The sequence below is a fragment of the Oryctolagus cuniculus genome, chromosome 1, assembly GCF_051225735.1.
Source record: "Oryctolagus cuniculus isolate XC-2025 breed Fujian yellow rabbit chromosome 1, ASM5122573v1, whole genome shotgun sequence".
In the NCBI taxonomy this organism is placed as follows: domain Eukaryota; kingdom Metazoa; phylum Chordata; class Mammalia; order Lagomorpha; family Leporidae; genus Oryctolagus; species Oryctolagus cuniculus.
The window spans coordinates 11,487,224-11,509,483 of record NC_142867.1 but is presented as its reverse complement, the minus strand read 5'-3'; the positions used below and the strand labels follow the sequence as shown (position 1 = coordinate 11,509,483).

Genomic DNA, 22,260 nt, shown 5'->3' with positions numbered 1-22,260 from the left:
CACTTGACCTCTCCCTGGGTCCTTGAAGTGGTGGACGGCAGGGGCTGGATGGGAGAGCACAGACCCTCTATATAACTCCGCATTTTGCTCCTACCACTTGCCATTGTGTTGGTCACTGCCTCCTCCTACATCCTGCAAAACTCATTGTAAAGAAAAAAACTTTTTTGGCAAATACTTCTGCTATGCTGCCTTTTCTTAATCAGTGCCTCAATCACTTTGAGGTGATTCAGCTGCCTCCAGTTTGGGGGTTTTGCTTCTTTTTCTTTTCTTGTTGGGGTTTTTGTTTGTTTTCTATCAGAAGCGGAAGCTTTTTGTCTCTAACAGCTCTGCACCGCAGAGCACTCTGGAGGGCCTCGGTGGAGCGGCTTATTCAGTCCTCATGACAGGCCGGCAACATGGGCACATCTTGTTCCCATTGTAGAGAGGAGAAACCCGAGGCTCAGAGAGGTTAATGATTTGTCTGAGCCATGCAGTTCGAAAGGCTGGGCCTGGGCCAGGCCAAAGCCAAGAGCCAGGAACTCCATCCAGATCTCCCACGTGAGTGCCAGGGGCCGAAGTACCTGGGCCATTGTCCACTGCTTTCCCAGGCCATTGGCAGACAGCTGGATCAGAAGCAGCCAGGACTCAAATAGGACTCTTGGCAGGAGATGCCAGCATCAGAGTTGGCAGCTTAACCTGCTGCACCACCACGCCGGCCCCCAGGATGTGTTCTTTCAAGGGCCCAGAGGACCCTTAACAACAACTTTTGGTGTAAAGACTGCTGACATTTGTGCTTGCAAACACTTTTCCACTAATTTTTTTTTTTTTGAGTGTGCCACACTTCCCACACTGGTTCTTCTTGTAGATTCCTCCTGCAGAGTTCTGTAGTCCACGGCATTTCATCATCTGTCATCCACTCAGCTGTGTTCCCACGCATTTCTCAGCACGTGTGATGGAGCCACGGGGCAGCAGGTGCACCCACTTGTAGCCGGCATATACCCATCACCTGCAGCTGAGGCCGATGTTCTGGTGAACCTTGAGGGGGCCAATGCTCAGAGTCTCCCTGGCTGTGCTTCCCTGCAGTCTTCCCTGGGGGCCTGTCCCATGTTGGGGCTTCCGTGTGAAACTGGCCTGAAAAGGCCACCTGCCTCCTTCCTGTGCTGTGCGGAGCTCTCTCAGCCTCTCTGTTCACCTCTGCTGAAACTGCTCCTGTCCATTCCTTCCCCATCTTGCTCCATGGCCTTCCAGAATTTGGGGCCCAACTCAATATGACAATGGGGAGTACACAGATAATTCCAGGTGGCAACTGACCTGAGTGTAACGGTGAGTCACACGGCAATAAAAGTTTAAATAATTATTCTATTTCAATGTTCTGTCATTCTTTCTGATAGAAGCAGCCCCTTTTTTATTTTTTTAACTTTTATTTAATGAATATAAATTTCCAAAGTACGGCTTATGGATTACAATGGCTTCCCCCCCATAACGTCCCTCCCACCCGCAACCCTCCCCTTTCCCACTCCCTCTCCCCTTCCATTCACATCAAGATTCATTTTCTATTCTCTTTATATACAGAAGATCAGTTTAGCATACATTAAGTAAAGATTTCAACAGTTGAAGCAGTCCCTTTTTAAAGATAATTTTATGTATTTAATTTATTTGAAAAACAGAGAGAGAGAGAAAGAATCTCCCATTTGCTGGTTCATTCCCCAAATGCCCACAATGGCTGGGGCTGGGTCAGGCCAAAACTAGGAGCTGGGAACTCAATCCAGGTCTACCCTGTGGGTGCTAGGGACTCAACACTTGTGCCATTGCCTGCTGCTTCCCAGGGTCACATTAGCAGGAAGCTGGAGTTGGAGATGGAGCTGGAACTCACGCACAGGTGCTCTGATTCGGGTTGCAGACTTCCCAAATGACACCTGAACCACTCGGCCGAACGCCTCCCCAAAGAGACAGCCTATTTGATGATGATGCATCTTTTAACGTGTCTAATATGGTTTCATTGTTAGTATACCTATTGTTATAATGACCTTCTATTTCAAGCAAGCAATATAAAAGTCCCCTTATATGTTTTAATGCTTTCTCAGTTTTTTGTATGTCAACACATGTGCCTAACTTTGTTAGTGGGGATGGTGGAATGGAGGTTCTTGTCTTCCCATAAGAATTTCAGACACGAGACGAAGCAGTGGTAAGCAAGGTGGCAAGATATCACGAGTTAGAACATCCTTCAGAATGAATGGCTATCTCTTCAGACGAGCTGCAGAGACTGCCAGCAATTCAGGCTGGGGTGAGCAAGGTTACACGGTTTTATGGAGAGAGCACACAGGATAGGCCAGGCGGGTGGCCTGAGAGCTGGGGGTGCAGTCTGCATTCAGACTGGGGTTTCTAAGGGTATAGGGCCCAATTCTTCCCACCGTTTCCCCCTCCCCCTCCTCCAGACAAAAGGTTTGCTGGGTGTGAAATGGGTGAAATTTCTCCCAAGTTTTTATTACCCAGCGCAATCAGACTGGGCAGAGAGGATTCTCCTGGGAAGGTTTCCTGATGGGGAAGACCAGGGGGCCCCCTGTAAAGTTACTGGGGTGTGGGCAGGACTTTGTAGTGTAAAATACTGGGCTGTGCCTTCTCACGGGTGCTTTGTTTTCCCAGGCCCCTTTCACACACCTGGGCTAATTTCTACCTGCCTGCCTGCCTAAGGACTTCACATAAATGCGATTCTATCCTACCGGAGCTTTATACATACAGCCTTTAAAAATCGCTCTCTTTCATTGCGTCTTGCTTTTCTGACTCAGCGCAGCATGGCAATCCTCCAGCCAGGGTGGGTCTCTTTCCTTCTTAAGGGCTGTGCAAGGTGCCCCCCTGAATGGGTGTGATTTACTCCGCGGTTCTCCCACGGATGGCCGTTCACTCTATTTCCAATTTTTTGTTGTTTGACAAACTACAGTGAACGTTTTTTTATGTTCAGACATCTGGGGGCTATAAAGTGAACTCACAGGAAAAGGCTAACGGTTCCTTTTCAAATGGATTTTGTTGCAACAAAAGAGAGGACCGATTTAAAGGAAATGTGAAACACAGGGCCAGGCAAAGTGGTAGCTGCGTGTGCTAACACGGATCCTGCTCTGGGGCCGCTGTGAACCCAGGCCTGGCTGCAAGGGGGCAGGGAGGGGCCTGCTACCAGTTTCTGCTTTTGGCCCTGCAGTTCGGAAGTCAGAATACAAGGGTCGGGCTCTCTTCTTGGGATAGGGGATGGGAGATCCAGAGGGAGCTAACGCAGAGCTGAGCTGGAGCCCTCCACATGCACACGCACACACCCACACCCACACCCACGCAGTCACAATCACCTCCTAACACACGCAGTCACTCCCACGCACACTCACCTACACCCTGCCGCCCGCCTCCCAATCCTGCCTCCTCCCCCTCCCCCTCCCCCCAGCACTGAAAACGACAGCGGAGCCCTGGGACCGTTGCTGTGGGAACCAGGATTCTGAAATCCTAACTTGTGGGCATCTGAATTCTTGCTCTGAATATTCCATTAGCTGCAGAGTTTGTGCTCGGAATCCTGAGTGATCTCCCCTCCAGGGGGTCAGGCTGGGCAGCGGACCAGGGAGCTGCTGAGGATGGGCAATTACAGCCCTCGTTCCTTGCTGTCTGGGTGATGGAGTGGCCCAGATGGAAGCGCGGAGGAGGGCAGCGCCTGCAGGGGCCGTGTGCATGTGTGCGTGCGTGCGTGGGTGCGTGCTCATCTGGGTGTGAGTCTACGGAACCTTCTCGGGTGAAGCTGTGAGAATGCTTAGCATTGGTGCTTGGGTCTTCAGCCTCTGTCAGTCAAGCCAGGTCAGGTGAGGCTGTGATAACAAGTGCGCCCCCAAGTCTTCCTGGCAAAGCCCAAGGCAGGTCGGCACCTCCCTCCGTCTTCTGGTTGCTTCTGGATGTCAGGGCCTCTGACATCTTGCAACAGGCAAGACACCAATGGGGGTGGGGCGCTGGCTCTCTCCTCCCTGCCTTGGCCAGGAGCAAATGTGCATTCTTCTGTGTGGACTTCAACAGCCCCGGCATCACCGCAGGAGAGACCAGGAAAGGCAGAGAAGTCAGGCCCTGCCGCAGCCCTCCCTTTGCACTTGGCAAACCAGAACAGCTCAGTGCAGCGCGGGGTCCATTCCGTGGGGACAGTTCAAAGCCTGGCTCTGCTGCTCGCTAGCTGGTGGCCTCGGGCCACTCATCAGTCAGGCTTCCCACAGGAAACAGGCGGCACACTCAGGAGTTTGAAGGAGGCTTATTCTCCAAAGCACTACTTGAAAAGGAAAATGCAGTCACCAGGGGCACAGCTGGGCTGATTCCACTCTGGGCCCGAAGAGACAGGCCCAGGGGTCAGTAGGACCCTGAAGAAGGTCAAGGGAAGGACAAGGGACAGCCTCTGCAAGGGACCTCACGGGCAGGAGGCAGGCAGAAGCACCCCAGCTTCACTCTCCTGTCTCCTTCCTGTCTCTGCTGGGGCTCCCCACTGGCTGAACTCAATGAAAGCATTAAAAGGCCTAAGAAGATTTCATCCGAATAGCTCAAACTCATGGGGCAGAGTGGACGGTGATTCTGCAGGGACAAACGGATGTTGTCTGGCATGGGCAAGCGATGTACTAACTAGACCTCCCTTTCCCGCCGTGTAGAATGGGAGTGCTAACGCTTGCCTCACTGTGTGTGCAATACATTGCACTTGGGTTTGCATGCACAAGGACTTGACTCTTAGCGAACGTTCGTTTCTCAGGGTCTGAAAGCACTTAGTCCGCCATGTGCTAGTTAGCCTCAAGCCGGGCAGAGATGTCTCAGAACAAGTCCTCCACACAAAAGTTGTTCCTAAACCACTCCCGTTTTTGAGCTTCTTCCATATGGCAAGGGTTTCACAGGTGTTATCTCATTTCAATCTCACAGCATTTTCCTAAGTGTCGCAAACAATGAACTGGAGTAGGCAGGGAGAGAGGGGCTAAGCCACCTATCCATGGTCACCCGGTCAGGAGGTGGGCCTGCCTCAATGCCCACTGTCATTCCTCCCTGCTCTGTTTTTGTTTGTTTGTTTGTTTGTTTGATAGAGTGGACAGTGAGAGAGAGAGACAGACAGAGAGAAAGGTCTTCCTTTTGCCGTTGGTTCACCCTCCAATGGCCGCCGTGGCCAGTGCGCTGCAGCCGGCATACTGCGCTGATCCGAAGCCAGGAGCCAGGTGCTTCTCCTGGTCTCCCATGGGGTGCAGGGCCCAAGCACTTGGTCCCTCCTCCACTGCCCTCCTGGGCCACAGCAGAGAGCTGGCCTGGAAGAGGGGCAACCGGGACAGAATCCGGCACCCTGACTGGGACTAGAACCTGGTGTGCCGGCGCCGCAAGGCAGAGGATTAGCCTAGTGAGCCGTGGCGCCGGCCTCCTGCTCTGTTTTGATTTCTGAGATGTGTATGTGGTTCCTAGATAAAGCAGAGGACGCAGCAGTGTGGCCAAGGTCAAGGACCATGTCCTTCCAAAGGCTTCCAGGACATGGCCATGGCGGGTTCCAGCACATGCCCCCTGTGCTTCTGGCTATCCCCATGCCCTCCCTGCACATCTGGCCTCACTCACCCACCACGGCTGTTGCTGGTTCATTTCAGGTCCTTTTACAGCCCCGTCTGGCCAGCCCGATGCCAGCCACACACAGAGCAAGCTCTCGGAGCCAGGTGAGCCAACCACCTCTCTGGGGCTTCCCAGGTCAGCTCCCGGAGACGGAGCTGCTGGAAGAGGGAAAGGGACTTTTCAGGCACCCAGGAGGCTCCCTGACCCCAGACAATGCTTCTTCCCCCCTCGACGGTCAAAGCGTTGCCATTATAGATCCACTCTCAAAAGCCACGTGTCTGAGAGACCACCAAGAGGTCACACACACGTGGGCAAGGTTGCCACAGAGCAGTCTCAAGGGATTTGTGGAGAACAGTTGAAGAGCTCTTGGTGGCATGGCAGACGCCACCAGACCACTCTTCATTTACTCAGCAGAGAGGTTCATTAAGAACTTGCCTCCTCGGAGCAAAGCTACAAGCTAGTGCTGGAGGCCCAGTCCCATGCAAAAATGGAGGATGGCTCCCCAGGAGGGACCCTGGCGGAGGGAGGAGCCCACCTTCGAGCCCACAGCCAACCCCAAGTCTGTCCTCCAGTGCAACACTGTGGAAGCCCCCAGGACAGGACCCCCAGAGCCGCAGAGGCAGCCCCTGAACCAGGGCCCCTGAGCCCAGAACTCTGCCCTGGAGTTAGGGACAAGGGGAGGGGGGCCAGCTTGTGGGGACAGGATCTCTGGTCCTCTGTTGCCCTAAGCCTAACTCGCCCTCATCTCTAGGGTCCCTGCTGAGCCCCACCTCCTCCTGACTCTAAGGAGAACCACCGGATCAGGCCCTCGAGCGGCCTTGGGATGGGCCAGCTCAGCCGCATGTTGCAGACTGGAAAGCGGAGGCTCCCAGTAGCAGGGCAGGGATCAGGGGTGGCGGTCCAGGCGACCACGCCTGCGATAGCCACAGTCGGATTCCGGCGATCTCAGCTCGTGTCCTGCACTTCCAGGGCTCCGCCTGGTGAGCGGGAGCAGTCGCTGCAGCGGGACCGTGGAGGTCTGGTTCGGCGAGGCCTGGAAGGCGGCATGCGGGGCGCTGTGGGATGGCCGCGCTGCCGAGGCCGCGTGCCGCGTGCTGGGCTGTGGCGGGGCAGAGGCGGCTGTGCAACCGGCCCCGTCTTCCCCGACGCTGCCCCCGAGACCTGCCGTGGGAAACTCCAGCCAGACTGCGAACGCCACTTTGCCGGTCGTCCAGTGCTCCGGCGCCGAGTGGCGGCTCTGCGAGGTGGTGAGCCAGGCGTGCAGCAGCGACGGGAGGCCGGCCCAGGTCACCTGTGCAGGTACGGAGCACCCTGCAGCCTCGGCTTCTCGCTCGGGTCCCCATCCCGGCGGCTCTGCACTCTTCCATGCCCCCTTCCCCAGGGCAAACACCGGTGGTGCCCACGCCGGAGGGCCTTTCCCGCCCCGCCCACAACTCTCCCGCCAGACCCCCAGGCTCCCGCTCCGCCCCCCACAAAGTCCTCCCTCCCCCAGAGCACCGTGCGCTGCGCTTGGTGGACGGCGGCAGCCCCTGTGCAGGGCGCGTGGAGATGCTGGAGTACGGCAGGTGGGGGTCCGTGTGCGATGACACCTGGGACCTGGAGGACGCCCACGTGGTGTGCAGGCAACTGGGCTGCGGCTGGGCAGTCCAGGCCCTACCCGGCCTGCACTTCGCTCCTGGCCAAGGGCCCATCCACCGCGACCAGGTGAATTGCTCCGGCGACGAGACCTACCTGTGGGACTGCCCGGGGACGCCAGGAGAGCACTATTGCGGCCACAAGGAGGACGCGGGCGTCGTGTGCTCAGGTCAGTGGGAGCCCGGCCCAAGTGTCTCAGCCGCCAATGCTTCTCCACCTGTTGGGTGCTCGGCCTGGGGTTGGTGCTTCAGAGAGCATCCCTGCCCTTGGATGATCACAGCCCGGACAGCGAGATGAGACCTGGGGGGGTCATAATTCAGGGGCAGGAAGTAGTGGATGCCCCAAGGAAGTCGGGTGGAGTTTAGAGGGGGCACATAACCCAGGAGGGGTAAGCCTGTCCACTTGCTGAGGGAGGGGACGCTGGAGGTGAGCCTTTTTCCAAGAGGGAGTCTCCCCTGGTTTCCAACTGCAAGAGGAGACCAAAGCCATTAGGCCGTCCAGGCTCTTGTCCCACGAGACTCAGGGGGGTGGGGTGGGTATTAAGGCAGATTCTGATTCTGCAGGTCTGAGCAAGGCTCTGTGTTCTGCATCTTTGTAAGATCCCAGGTACTGCTGATGCTGCTGGTCGTTGGACCACACATTGAGCAGCCGGGATCTAGGGTCAGCCAGAAGAGATGAGAGGGTACAGAAGCAGGAGGGAGACCCTGTGAAGTCTGGGGACTGACTGGCTGCAGTGGTCTCTGCGTGGGTGCTGTACCGGGGTGTGAGGGAACGTGGCCACAAAGGACCTCCTTCTCCTCCCCACAGAGCACCAGTCCTGGCGCCTGACTGGAGGCGCTGACCGCTGCGAGGGGCAGGTGGAAGTGCATTTCCGAGGGGTGTGGAGCACGGTGTGTGACAGTGAGTGGTACTCACCGGAAGCCAGCGTGCTGTGCCGGGCCTTGGGCTGCGGAACCCTTGTGGACAGGCCCAGGGGGCGGCCGCACTCGCTCTCGGGCAGGATGTACTACTCCTGCGAGGGAGGGGAGCCCACCCTCTCCAACTGCTCCTGGCGATTCAACAACTCCAACCTCTGCAGCCAGTCCCACGCCGCCAGGGTCCTCTGCTCAGGTATCTCGACCCCCAGCCACCCCTCTCTACCTCCTGAGTTGACCCAGGAATTTCACCTGAATCTGTCCTAAGCTTGAAGCCCGAGGGCTCCGCTGGAATGGATAGTGAGAGAGAGAGACAGAGAGAAAGGTCTTCCTTTTGCAGTTGGTTCACCCTCCAATGGCCGCCATGGCGGGGGCACTGCGCTGATCCGAAGGCAGGAGCCAGGTGCTTCTCCTGGTCTCCCATGGGGTGCAGGGCCCAAGCACTTGGGCCATCCTCTACTGCCTTCCTGGGCCATAGCAGAGACCTGGCCTGGAAGAGGGGCAACCGGGACAGAATCCGGCACCCTGACCGGGACTAGAACCCGGTGTGCTGGCGCCGCTAGGTGGAGGATTAGCCTAGTGAGCCGCGGCGCCGGCCTGCTCCGCTGGAATTGATCAACATGAAAGGAATCTTGGCCTTTGCTGTGCTGAGCTGAGGAATCAAGGCGATCTTTGCTATAGATGCTCAACTCAGCCCCAGTCACAAATCCAATATTGCCGAAGGCACTGTAGTGTGCTAAGAAGTGGTCTGCGCTCCCGGGAATTGGCTCAGGAGGTGGTATCAGTTTGCCATCCCAGGGCTGGTGATCACAGTACAAATTAAACTAAGAGACACTGATAACAGCAGCAGCGGCAGCTTCGGGCCTCATAGTGGCCAGGCATTGCCAAGCACTCAGGGGCACTTGCTGCAGCTGGGTCCTCTGCCCCCCATGATTTGGGTTCTAGTGTATGGCACTGATGGTAATCACACCACTAGTATTGCACAAAGCATAAAGGAAAACAGATGCTGGCAAAGTGAACTCCTCAGACGCCAGCCAACCTTTCCATTGAGCGCATTTTCCCCACTTCAGAGGTGTCAAAGAGTGAACAAGTAGGTTAGACCCGAAGACACGTGGTGTGCTGGCATCCCTGTGGAGTGTAGATACCTGGTCATGAGCTCCAGCCCTGCCTTGGACCAGCTGGGTGGCTTCACACAGCCCCGCCCCCTACCCCAGGCGTTAGTTTCGTGAACATGTGCATGCTGGTGCGAGGCACCTCCCAGGGTACCTAGGAAGCCAGTCAACATCTGCTGAGAGACTTTGTAAGCTCATCTCTCTGTAAGCACGCCTGTCAAATGGGGATGCTGATTATGATAATGAAGACAATAGATGAATAAAACCAAAGCCCAACCAGCAAAGGGATTTGTGGTCTGTAGCAGATGATACAGAAATGAGGATAATTCTTCTGTTAAGCCTCTTTTTCTAACCAAAGAACCTCCCAGCATTGAACCCCTGACCTCCTCCTTTTTGAGAGGGGTGGGAAAGGAGAGACTCCTTAGCTCTGTGCCCCAGCTCCGGGTCACGGGTCTGCCTTGTTCAGTGTCTAGCACGAGGCCCAGCACACAGTAGGTGCTCAGTGGAGTGAAGAGGCGGTGCTTTCTGCAGGTTCCCGGAGTTTGCACAATCTGTCCACTCCCGAGGTCCCTGCGAGTGTCCAGCCGGCCTCTGTAGGTGAGTGTTGCCGGGGCATAGTCGCTCTGGCACACAGGGGCTGTGTGCACGTGCAAGCTTGCTTGTGTGCTGTGTGTGTGCCTGTCTGGGGTGGACGATGGCTCCCAGCCCCAGCCCAAGCCCCAGCCAGCGGACTCCCTGGGCTCTTTGTGCTGCTTCCCTCTCTGCCCCGGCAGGCGTCTCCTTTCCTGCTCTCCTGTGCGTTCCTATAGGCTACTGCTGGAGAGAGGCTGGGTGGTCCTGGGTTGCTGCTGGCTCCTGGGGACCAGCTGGTGTTTCTGGGAACTGGGCCTTGTGCTCTTCAGCCACTATTCCCAGCCCTTTCCTCCTGAGACCTGGGGCAGAAGTGACAGCCAGCGGGGCTTGGCCAGAGTTAGCACCCAAAGCCTTACCTCCAGACCCACATTTGCTCGTCTGCCAGCATCAAGGCAGATTCCTGGGGCTTGGGTCCTTGTTGTGCCTCTTGCTAGCTGTGTGATAGTGGGCACCCCTGAACCTCTCTGGGCCTCCGATTTCTCAGCTATAAAATGGGGATGATGATCCTAGCATTGCGGCAGATTTTTGGGTTATCTGATCCAGGCATAGAGTCCCTCACAGCCCTGGCACAGCCATGGGGCTGGCCCCAGTTCCTTTGTCCTGCCTCCTGACTCCCTCTCACCTGTCTCAGCCACTCCAGAGGGGGGAGGGCACAGAGAGGGACTAAACCCCAGGCAACTGCACAGGTTGTAGGGTGGGCTCCTGCCTAGACCCACAGGCAAGCCTTGAACACTGTCCCTTGCTGAGGTTGGGATGGGGAGCCCCACCCTTCCAGGACAGCAAAGAGGGACCTGGCCTCCCAGCTCTTGGTCTATGAAGCCCTGCCTCGGCCCAGCCCCGCAGAGCCCACACTCACTGGGCTCTCTGTAACCCCATCACCTGTCCTCTTCCTTACTCCTGCTTCCCTCAGCCAAATCCAGCTTCCCACCCCTGCGTAGGGAAAGGAGAGGGGAAATTGAGAACAGGAAGAAGGCAGGCGGGGGGAAGGGCTAGCCCCCTCCTGTCCCTGTCCCTGTGATCTGCACACGGCAGGGCCTCTGCACCCAGCCAGGTGGACGTGGGTCTTTCAAGCAGGGGTGAGGCTGCAAGGGCAGTGCATTGTCGCAGCAGAGCAGGGGCTGCGGGGTGGGGAGGCCTCTACCCACAGACCACACTCCCTCCCCCATGGAGGGTTTGTGTGGCAGGGAGGAGTGTCTTGGCACAGACCAGAGACCCACCCTCCTGATGTTGGCTTCACAGCCAGGGTGGCTCAGGGTCACCTTCGCTGGAACACCAGCCGTGTTCCTCATCTGTGGAGAGTAAGATGCCCCTTGAAGGCCTCAGGTCCCCAAGTCCCTGTGAAACGACCCATCAGCGGGTGTCTCCCACACTGCTTGTCTGCCCCTGAGGCCCCTGATACTGCTGTCATAGTTGTGTTTCCAGGGTGCCCGGCATACAGTCGGTGCTCAATAATTGCCTGTGGAACAGAGACCAAGTATTGAAGGGCTAGCAGAGGTCCCAGTGGGCTTATAGCCATGGGGAAGTTTCAAGCAATCACCCTTTCACTAGATATGCATTTATTGAGCACCTGCTGTATTCCAGGTACCCAAAAGCAGATGTGGAAATCTTTTTAAAGAAAAGGAGAGAATAAGTTAAAAAGGGAAGGGATTCAGCTCTAAAGAGAATGGCAAATCAGAAAGAAAAGTGAGAATTCTGTCCATTCTTCTTTCTCTCTAAATTGAGGTTCTTGTTTCCAGAACCTTCTGTGACAGTGAAAATGGAGGACAAGGAATCCCGGGAGCTGGCACTCCTCATCCCCTGCATCGTCCTGGGAGTTCTCCTCCTTGCCTCTCTCATCTCCATAGCCTTCATCCTCTTCAGAATCAAAGGAAAATATGGTAAGTGCAGGGTTTGGTGAGGCACTGGGAAGGCACAGGGACGGGAGGCCGCAGATGCAGGGTGCAGCCCTCCCCAGGCGATGTGAGCCTCCGAGGAATCCCAGCAGGAGTGGCATGATCCAGCAACACCCCTCAGCCCCGGGGACACCCAAAGTGAAGGGAAGGACTTTCCCAGCATGGCCAGCAGAGGCGGACCCAATGATGTGGGTCCCACAGGAAGAGCAGCCGGTGTCTGTGTGTGTGTGTGTCTGTGTGTGTGTCTGTGTGTGTGTGTTTGGGAGTGAGGAAGCAGGTGGCTGGATGACAGCAGCCAGGTAGACTGGGCAGGGCAAAATGATGACCTGTAGACTCTCTGCCTCCCCTCCTTCAGCCCTCCCTGTTACCATGAACCACCAGCACCTGCCCACCACCATCCCAGCAGGGACCAATAGCTACAAAGCGGTCCCCATCACCATCCCCAAAGAAGAAGGTAGGACGTCCCCTACCCTGGGTGAGGGGGGTGGGGAGGACAGCAAGGGTAGGCTTTCTGCTTAGGTCAGAGCAGTGCCAGCCCCCCGGAGGTGAGACCCCAGCCGGCTCTGGGACCTGGAGCAGCCAAGTCCCTCTTGAGCTTGATGGGCAAATGACCTCCAAGTTCAATCACCCCTGGACCCTGGGCTCGTGAGGTCCCCACAAATACAGGCCAAGGGCATTGTGGATCTTGGTTCTCATGGAAAGCTGCCCACCCTGTTCATAGAACATAGTTTTAGTTCATATTTTCCAAGTTAAAAAGAAACTGGGTCAGTCATCCATCTCTTATAAGAACTAAAAGCTCTTGGAAGTCATGCCTAAGAGTTGGAGTTTAATCAGCTTGTATTATGAATATATTTAATCACCTTTATCAAAGAGTCCAAAGACGTGAAAACCAATGCAGTACTCGGCCAGATTTTACATATATTCTTTGCACTCCATATCTATATATTTGAGAAGAGAATAGGAATCTAGCATCCAGAGCAAGGCCACACACCACGAAGTCACGGAAGGGTCTAGGGGTTTAGAGCCGGGCCACCTGCCTCTGGGCAAGGTGAGAACCTCTGTGGACCTCGGCTGTAAAGTGGGGATAAGAATGAACCTACTTCACAGAGTGAGTGAAGGTCAGATGGGGCCAGATAGTGCCTGGCACCTAGAAAAAGCTCCATGAAGTGTTTGCTAAGTAAATAAAGAAATGGCTATTGTTAAGCTGTTTAGAATGGACGAGGCGAGTTAGGAAAACCCACACTGGATGGTCCTGCACAAGACGGGCTACCTGGTGCTCTCCTGCCTTGTCTGCTGTCCCCACTACCCTCTCTCTTTTCACCTCTCCCTATACCTTTCTGTCCTCCACTTTGCCATATTCCCCTCCTCTCCTCTCTCCCCAGTTCCCAAGCTGCCCATCCAGGTCCGGGCCCAGCCTGCCGAGGACTCAGATTCCAGCTCGGACTCAGACTATGAGCACTATGACTTCAGCGCCCAGCCTCCTGTGGCCCTGACCACCTTCTACAGTGAGTGCCTGGGCCGGGCTCCCCAGGACTCAACTGCCCCCATCACAAGTCCCACCTGGGACCCCTGCAGGGTATAGGCAGAATCCCCCCTTGTCACCTACTGCATTGGCTGAAATGGGCCGACACTGAAGTTTCAAAGCTCTCTGTGACCCAGGAGCCAGCTCCATGTCTTGAGGTGTTTCCGCTCTGACCCTTATCTTGTTTCTGGCCAGGTAGGGTCTGATGGCCTGCATGAGCCAGCTTTTCTGTATTGTAACAGAATGCCTGGTGAAGCTCCCTGGGAAGGAAAGAAGTTTTTTCTGGCTCACAGTTGTGGAGGTTCACAGTCCAAGATCAGGCAGGCCCCATGGTTGAACCACTGGGTAAGGCTGGAGAATGGTAACAACAGGAGCAGAGGGAGAATGGCTGGGCCTACCTCGGGCCTCTTTTTTTCTTTTCAATTTGAAAAGCAGAGAGAGAGAGAGAGAGAGAGAGAGAGAGCTCCCATCTGCTGGTTCACTCCCCATGTACCTGCAGCTGTTCAGTTAGGGCCAGACCAAAGCCAGGAGCCAGGAATTTCATTGTGGTCTCCCGTGTGGGTGGCAGGGATCCAAGTCTTGAGCCATCATTGAGTCTGCAGGACTCACTCATGTTTTGTTTTTAAAATTCATTCATTTAGGCTGGTGCCGTGGCTCACTAGGCTAATCCTCCGCCTTGTGGCACCAGCACACCGGGTTCTAGTCCCGGTCGGGGCGCCGGATTCTCTCCCGGTTGCCCCTCTTCCAGGCCAGCTCTCTGCTGTGGCCCGGGAAGGCAGTGGAGGATGGCCCAAGTGCTTGGGCCCTGCACCCCATGGGAGACCAGTAGAAGCACCTGGCTCCTGCCTTCGAATCAGCACGGTGCGCCGGCCACAGCAGCCATTGGAGGGTGAACCAATGGCAAAAAAGGAAGACCTTTCTCTCTGTCTCTCTCTCTCTCTCACTGTCCACTCTGCCTGTCCAAAAAAAAAAAAAAAAAAGATTCATTCATTTATTTATTTGAAAGGCAAAATTACAAAGAGAGAGGAAGAGACAGAGAAGAGAGATCTTCCATCCCGTGGTTTATTTCCCAAATGACCAGAGCAGCCACGTGTGGGCCATCATCCACCGCCTTTCCAAGTGCATTAGCAGGAAGCTGGATCAGAAGTGGAGTAGCCATGGGATGCCGTGCCAGTATCCCAAGTGGCGGCTTAACCTGCTGCACCATAACGCTGGCCTCCTCACCCCAACTCAGGGTTTTAGAACTCTCTGGGGGGAGGTGCCTTCCAAAGACACGCTCCCAGTAGCTGAAGGCCCACCCACTGGGCCCACTTCCTAAACGCTTAAGTTTAAGATACGAGGGATCCAGGCAAGAGACACAGTTGGGATGGTCTGGGATGGTTTCTTGTGCAGCCACACCTCTGTGTCCCATGTGGACCTCCCCACGCACCTCCCCCCCACCTCTGCTCCCCACCGTTACATAGCTCAGACCTGTGCGCCGCTTCCCTCTGCCTGCCAGGGGTAGGGAAGGGTAGATGGAGCTTCCAGTGGGGGCCTGGGCTGTGCTGGGAGGCTGGAGCAGGCCAGAGAAGCCCCCACCTGTGTGGAACCAATTCTCTAGCCTCTCCCACACCCACTGTGTGTGTCAGGATGTGTGTGGCAAACACCCCTGGAATGCCTGGAGCTTTGTCCACGTGATCTGGAGTGGCTCACACATACCTCCCCTCCATTGGCCCCACTGGCCCCCAACCACAACCCCGTCCACGTCCCAGACAGCAGGGAAGACAGGACGCTGGAGCTGCCGGCATCAGCCCCACTCCCGGGCCGCCACCCAGGAAGACAAAGCCCGTGGCCTAGGCAGCTCCGTGTCCAGCACAGGCTGGGGCTGACACCAACATCCTGGACCCTCAGGTCCTGCAGACTCTAGGAATCTCCGTCTCTCTGATTCTCAAACTCGAAGGAGCCACGGAGGCTGTGATGCAATGATCCTAGACCCCTTGCGCGAGTCTCCTCGGAGGGGCAGGCACCAGCGCTGTGCCTGCCCTGAGCTGCTAGCACACAGGGAGAGACGCCAGGCCTCTTGCTAGGTCCTTAGGTCTCAGGAGGCTCAGCTGGGGCGCAGGGCACCAGGGTTCCCGGCCCGAAGCAGCCGTGCTGGTGTCAGGGTAAACCGCAGTCAGCCCCAGTTTGAAGTCCAGGGTCTGCCTGGGTGAGGGGGAAAGGCCAAGCCCCCTCTACCTCTTGGGGTGTCCCCCTGCCCTGGGCTCCTGGGACCAGGAGGCAGGGACTTCGCCTTCCCCACCGCCTGCTCTGCCTGCAGATTCCCAGCGGCACCGGGTCACAGAGGACGAGGCCCAGCAGAGAAGGTTCCAGATGCCCCCGCTAGAGGAAGGTGAGTCAGGCTGGGGAGGGAGACAAGATGACAGCTTTGCCTCCAGCTCAGCTCCCCTGGAGACACAGCAGTCACCGCCCGCCGTGGGTCCTCCCCGATGTTAACCGTCCCCGTAGGCAGCAAGTTCTTCCCAGAGTCTGACTGGAAGCCCTCTTGCTGCATTGCTTCCTGTTTCCTCAGGACTTGAAGAGCTGCATACCTCCCCCATCCCGGCTGCCAACCCCATCGCAGACGCCCCCTCCCTGGGCCCTCAGCGTCAGCACAGGAGCCAGAGCGAGTCCAGCACCTCCTCCGGGGAGGACTACTGCAACAGCCCCAGCAGCAAGCCCCCCGCCTGGAGTCTCCAGGGCTTTCCTTCAGAGAGGAGTCCGCTCCTGGAGCAGCCCCCAAACCTGGAGCTGGCGGGCCCCCAGGCGGCTTGCCCGGGTAAGCCGTGCAACCCCGAAACCTCCCCTGCTCCATCCTGATGCACCCCAGCCTGGTTGGAGCCAGGCTGAGTTCAGGGTTCTAGTCCCAGCCCCGCGGCCCCTGGCTGTGGCACCTGGGGCAAGTCTGCCGCCTCTCCGGGTGTCACTTTTTACTTTGTGAAGCCCAGGCCTGGGCTGCCCTGAGTGGCGAGGGCCTCCCGGCTCCGGCAGAGGCTGACTGGCCCCACGGGTCTCCAGCAGGACCCCTGGCTGACGACAGCTCCAGCACCTCGTCCGGGGAGTGGTACCAGAACTTCCAGCCGCCGCCCCAGCCGCCTCCGGTGGAGCAGTTTGGGTGTCCAGGTGCCAAGGGCAGGGCGGGGGGAACCGGGGACGGACTGGGGTGTGGAGGAGCGGGGAGGCTCTGGATCCACTGGATGCATCAGCTCAAGGCAAAAACAGAGACAGGAACGGGAACAGAGGAGGGAAGGGTTCGTTTTTAAAACAAAGCAAGCGTAAGAGGGGGTGAGGAAAATGAGTTGGACTGGATGGGGAAATAGTCAGATGTGGCTTTGAGAGGGAGTGAGCTCCCCGTCCATGAAGGCATGCAAGCAGAAGCAGCTGGTTGGCCCCTTTGGGGGAGGTTGTGGCAGCAGGGGGGCTCCCAGCACTCAGTCATCCACCAGGCACCCTGTGCCAGCACGGTGACCTGAGCCAGCCAGGCGAGGCCTTGGCGGTGAGCAAGGGGCTTTCACACAGCACAGCAGGGGAGGGGAGGGGGACTCAGGCCTGCTCTGCTCTGTCCCCTGGGGCAGCAGGAGCTGTGACTGGGCCTCCTGCTGACCTGAGCCTCCCGGCCCCCCACAGGGCCCCCCAGCCCCCAGGCTGACTCCACCTCCGAGGACGACTATGATGACATCGGAGCAGCCTAGACCGGGTCCAGTCCGGGCTCCTGAGTGGCTCTCCAGCGCTGGCCGCCTGCTCTGCCTACTCCTGCCCCGCCCCGCCCTCCCAACCCAAGTCCCGCAGGGCTGAGATACCCACCCCCCCTTCCCCGGTCCCACCTCCCGGCCCGACCCCCAACCCTTGGCCCGAGAGCAGGAAGGGAATTCCCAAGGCAGCCCCAGGGTGGGGAGACCCTGCAAGCCGTGGCTCAGGCATGAGCTTGCAGAGTCCGGGCCGCCTCCCGCAGCTGCTGGGGGTTCCGGGGGACGACGCCTAGGCCCCTTCCCGTCCTCACTGGAGTCCCTGAGTCTCAGACAGCTCAGCACCCAGAGGTCCCGAGAAGGGCAGCCGTGTGCTCGGGGCTGCTGGCTGGTGTCACTCTGTAGGGGGTCCTGGGGAACGCTGGTCCAGGTCTTTGTCCAGGGTGCCAACGGCACAGGCAGCTGACAGCGAGCAGGGTGACTGCAGGCCCCCACGCAGGAGCTGGGGTCTGAGGGCAGTCTCGTCTCTAGGGACCTTCTGAATCCACAGGCCTGTACCCTGGGAATGGTCCCGGACAGCCAATCCTTATTTTAAGCTTCCTACAGTTTACAAAGATTAACCCAGCCCAGAGCCCCCATAGACCTCAGGGTCAGGGGCCCAGGCCCTGCAGGGGACAGGAAGGACGGAGACATCTGCCAGAGAGCAGCCCTGGGGCTGCACTGGTCCCCTGGGTCTCCCTGCATTGCTCCTGGGTGAGCACGCAGGGCTGCCCGGAGAGCTGAGGCCCAGTGAGGCCCGAGGATTTCCATCCTGAATAGCTGGGATTAAACTGCTGAGTGAAACCAGGACGCGGAGTGACAAGTCCTTGAATTATCATCGAACCCAGGCATGAGTGCAAGTGTGTGTGCGTGCAAGTCACACGTGTGTGCCTGTGTGTGAGGCGTGCCTTGGGTTCCCTCAGCAGCAGATGGGACAAGCAGTTGAGCTCAAGTCCTTTGTTTGGGAATCGATCCCAGGGAGCACTGGTGAGAAAATGAGGAAGAGTGGGGGAGGGAAGACAGGACGGGAGCTGGTGAGCCGGCTGTGACCTTGGGCCACTGGGGCTCCATCCTGCTGCGGGCTCTGGGAGGCGCGCCTGACGGCTGTCCCACTAAGTAAGGGACAAGGGGACGGGAGGTGGATGGGCCGACCTCTGCCTGACACTGGTTGAGACCATGACCCCCAACCCCAGTGCCATGGAGTTGCTTTGTGAGTGGCTGATCACTCACAGAGATTGACACGTGGAGAGCCACAGGCATTGTCAAGGGGATAGGTCCAGGCGGAGTGTGGCCAGGGCCTGCTCTGTGTGTCTGTGTACATGCGTGTGTGCGTGTACTCATGTGGGCCAGGGTTGCTGCACTGGATGAGCTCCTGCCTGGACCCCAGACAAAGCTTCCAAGACAGGACAAGTGCGGAGGGGCTTTCTGTCCAGTCCAGGAGCATCAGAGAGGGAGGGGGCCGTGGCGCGGACTCACGTGGAAGAATTGGGGCCCTTCCTCCGGGGCTCTGCCCGCCCAGGAGCTGCAATGGCCGGTGCCCAGCTCTGCCTGCCTGCCTGCAGGGTCAGGTGTCCCAGCCCTCCTGGGAAGGGGATGGAGGGGGAGGTGGGTTCTGGATGCCACCCTCTGGGGCAGGACGGGCCTGTTTTCTGTTCACCTGTCCCAGGGGTGGAGAAAAAGCAGGCGCTCCCCAGGGCAACCGTCACAGGATGTGGTTGCCTCGCGTTGGTGGTGGGGCCCCCTCCTCGGCCCTCCTGAGCTCCTTCCTCCAGGGTCTGCGGGGGATTCCTAGGGGAGGAGCCACTGCGGGGGTGGGTGGGGCACGCTCCCAGGACCAGCCCAGGGAGGGGGAGCGGGGGGTGTGGTCTATGAAAGCCTTTTTTGATGGACATCAGGCCTTCACCTCCCAGCTCCCTCCATCCTGGCTGTGTGGCCTCAGACAAGGCGCTCAGCGTCTCTGAGCCCTTGCCATAAGGTTGCCTGGAGAGTGGGCGTGGCAGTGGGGGGCACCTAGGAGGTGGTGGGGAGGGGCCAAGGCTTGGCGAGGAAAGCTCCCTCATTGGTAGGTTAATGACTGCAGGCAGAGATCTCTGGAAACCAGGAAGGGCTGGGGAAGAGAAGGGCCCTGCCACTCACACAGTGCTGGGGGAGGGGCGTGGGTTCGTCTATGCCACTCTCGCTTGGTCACTGACACTTGGGGTCAGAAAGATCAAGTCCCACGTCAGGGAGCTAGGAGTGCAGTCCCAGAGAGGGTGACACATTCTGAGTCCTTTCAACTCCCCACCCCCACCCCTCCCCCTGCTCGGCTCTTGCCTCCGACAAACACGCCACAGAGGACAACTGCCCCGGAAAGCCCAGGACACGCCGTCCTGCCTTCCCCCAGCCCCGGGAAGCCTGCCTGATGTCCAGAGATGACCATACTGCCCAGGGAAGGTGCTGGGAGCTGGTCACAGAGGCCCTCCTCCTGAAGTCTCCCAGAGCTTTGGGTTAAAGTCAAGTGGACGGTGCACAGTGGACGTGGCAGCTGAATCCTGACTCCAGAAACTGTGGGGGAGGGGCCGCTGAGGATGAGGCGCAGGGCGGCGGTGGGGTGGGGGCTCAGCAGGGGAGGCGGCCGGGAAGGCTTCCTGGAGACTGTGTCTGCGCTGAGTGGGATGAGTAGGCGTGTCCTCGGGTGGGGTCAAGTCGGTGGAACGGCCCCAGGAGACCCAGCAAGGAACTGCACCGCTGTCTAAGGAAGAGTCGAGTCTCACACCAAACCCACCTTGTGGACCAGCAAACTGAGCCCCAGAGAGGTCAATGCCCAAGGTCACAGCCCTGAGAGGTGACGGCACTGGGATTCAAATATGAGGCGGCTACGATGGTGCTCCCCAGGGGTTGGGGGAGACTCATTCAGTCCCTGCGACTCCGGAGCCCCCGCCCGGCTTTGGGATCAGCCCAGGCACCGGCTGTGTGCAGAGATGTGAACTATTCACGGCCTGGGCACCCATTTAGAGCCAGGCTCTGTGCCGGGCGCAGGGGCAGAGGGGAGTGAGACCTGGTCCTGGCCTCTGGGGAGGTTGCAGTCTCTGGAGCTCTGCCCTGCGGTGCACAGCCGTGGGTGGGCGGTGCTGATGGCGATAATGGTGAGCAGCATTTCCTGGGTGGCAAGCAGATGTTATTTCATAGAATCCTCACACGGGCACACTGAGATATCCTTCCTGATTTTTAAATAAAATTAAGGCCCAGAGAGGTTAAGCGACTAGCCAGAAGTCACACAGCGTGTCGTGGCACACAACACCAAAGCCCCAGTGTGAAACCGCCACCCTGCACAGAGGGGCCAGATCACGGGTGCCTGTAGCCCACGTGAAGTGGAGCGCATCTGTTCAGCAGCAACCAGGACAGAAAACCCCCCCTGAGCCCACCAACGTCCTCCGTGACGAACATCCAGGAGAGAGGCGGGAGCCCGCGCCTGTTCCCTCGGACTCCGAGACCGTTTGCCATGTGGGCATCTTGCCACACTGGGTGGCATTTGGGTTATTAAACAGTCCCACTTTTCACAGAGACAGACCCGCCAGGGCTGGGGCAGACGAGGCTCAGATCCAGGTGCCTTCCTAAGGGGGCGCTCTCCTCCCTCCCTCCCTCCCTCCCTCCCTCCCTCCCTCCCCCTCTTGCCTTCAGCAATTTTAAATTATGCATCTACTTTATTTAAAATGGACAGAGGGACAGAGCTGCTATCCACTGGTTCACTCGCCAAATGCCCAGAACAGCCAGTGCTGGGCCAGACGGGAGCCAAGAGCCTGGAACTAAATCGGGTTGTCCCACGGGGGCAGCAGGGACTCAAGCACTTGAGCCGTCACCTGCAGCCTCTCAGAGTGAGCATGAGCAGCAAGCTGGACCCCAAAGCAGATCCAGGCACTTCTGCACGGAATGTAGGTGACCCAAGCGGCAGCTTAACTCCTGCACCAAAAGCCTGCCTCTGCCCTTCTTTTCTTAGTCTTTCTTTTAAATGGGGAATATTTTTTCTTAAAGATTTATTGATTTATTTAAAAGACAGAGTTACAAAGAGGCAGAGGCAGAGAGAGAGAGAGAGACAGAGAGACAGAGACAGAGAGAAGGAGTCTTCCATCCACTGGTTCACTCCCCAAATGGCTGCAACAGTAGGAGCTGGGCCAATCCGAACCCAGGAGCTTCTTCCGTAACTCCCAGGTGGGTGCCGGGGCCCAAGCACTTGGGCTGTCTCCCACTGCTTTTCCAGGTCATAGGAGAGAGCTAGATTGAAAGTGGAGTAGCTGGGACTCCAACCGGTGACCATATGGGATGCCAGCCCTGCAGGCGGCAGCTTTACCCACTCTGCCACAGTGCCAGCTAAATAAGGAATATTTTTACATTGTTTGAAACTCCCGCCACATAAATTCATGTCAGTAAGACCTCGTCCATCCTGTCCTGCCCCACTGCAAGTGAACAGTGTTGCTCAGATGTGAATTCCACCTGCTGTGCACCTCCCTTCTCATACAGAGAGCGTCTTCTCTCTTCCAGCCTGGGCGCCTGGCTCATTTCACTTCTTACGGGATTCCAGAGAAATTCCCAAGACAGTAACGTTTCTCCCCACACGCTGCCCCTCCGTAACCCCCACGTCCTGTGAGACCCACACAAGCTGCGCAGGAAGAGGTGAAGACGCCACTGACTCTGCCCGGGTTTGTTGGGAGAAAGGATGACAAAGAGGGGACAACAGAATGGGCCTTTGAAGCATGTGCAGGAGTTGGCTGGACAGGGAGCGAAGGGCATTCTTACTGGTGACAAGTGTGATGCTTGCTGCCTGGAGCTGGGGTGGGGCGGGGGTTTGGTCATTGTCCTAGGGCACTGGGGAGTCGGAGCAGTGTCTAAGGCAGGGAGGTGCACTGGTGCCTAGGTTGCTCTAGAAAGACAGGTGGCCACAGGCCTGTGACTGGGCGTGGAGCAGGACTCCGGGGTTTGCAAAGCAAACGCAGACCTGGAAGAGGACTTTCCAGCCCAGCAGCCTCCGGGCGCAGCGATGATGACGACAGTGACACTGATGACATCAGCTTCCATTCCCGAGCTCTCGGCTCCCCCCGGGCGGCCCTGTTCTGGGCGCATCTGTGCCCCACGAGGCACTAGCATTGCCCGTCTTACTCAGGAGGAAGAAACGGGCTCAGGAAGGTTCAGGGCTTTTCCCAGAGCCATCAGCACCTCACAGTGTGGCCAGGCCTTGGCTGCCTCTCCCCGAGGCCTCCCAGGGTGCTGAAGTCC

The 22,260-nt window shown here is 57.7% G+C and overlaps 1 protein-coding gene across 5 annotated transcripts in view; it reads left to right on the top strand.

Moving 5' to 3' along the window:
* The window catches only part of CD6 (CD6 molecule), a 40,750-nt gene extending 22,930 nt beyond the window's left edge, over positions 1-17,820 (top strand). Inside the window, exons 2-13 of one of the 5 annotated variants that reach the window (XM_008272075.5) lie at positions 5,598-5,663; positions 6,529-6,858; positions 7,052-7,363; positions 8,002-8,304; positions 9,752-9,817; positions 11,590-11,730; positions 12,101-12,199; positions 13,128-13,250; positions 15,567-15,638; positions 15,819-16,064; positions 16,307-16,408; positions 16,913-17,820. In XM_008272075.5, the coding sequence (XP_008270297.3) occupies positions 5,598-5,663; positions 6,529-6,858; positions 7,052-7,363; positions 8,002-8,304; positions 9,752-9,817; positions 11,590-11,730; positions 12,101-12,199; positions 13,128-13,250; positions 15,567-15,638; positions 15,819-16,064; positions 16,307-16,408; positions 16,913-16,977 (1,925 nt within the window). In that variant the 3' untranslated portion in view covers positions 16,978-17,820. Of the gene's footprint in view, positions 1-5,597; positions 5,664-6,528; positions 6,859-7,051; positions 7,364-8,001; positions 8,305-9,751; positions 9,818-11,589; positions 11,731-12,100; positions 12,200-13,127; positions 13,251-15,566; positions 15,639-15,818; positions 16,065-16,303; positions 16,409-16,912 lie in introns of all 5 variants that reach the window. The other 4 variants (XM_008272070.5, XM_008272077.5, XM_008272084.5 and 1 more) reach the window with 4 other exon arrangements.
* Positions 17,821-22,260: the final 4,440 nt, after the last annotated feature.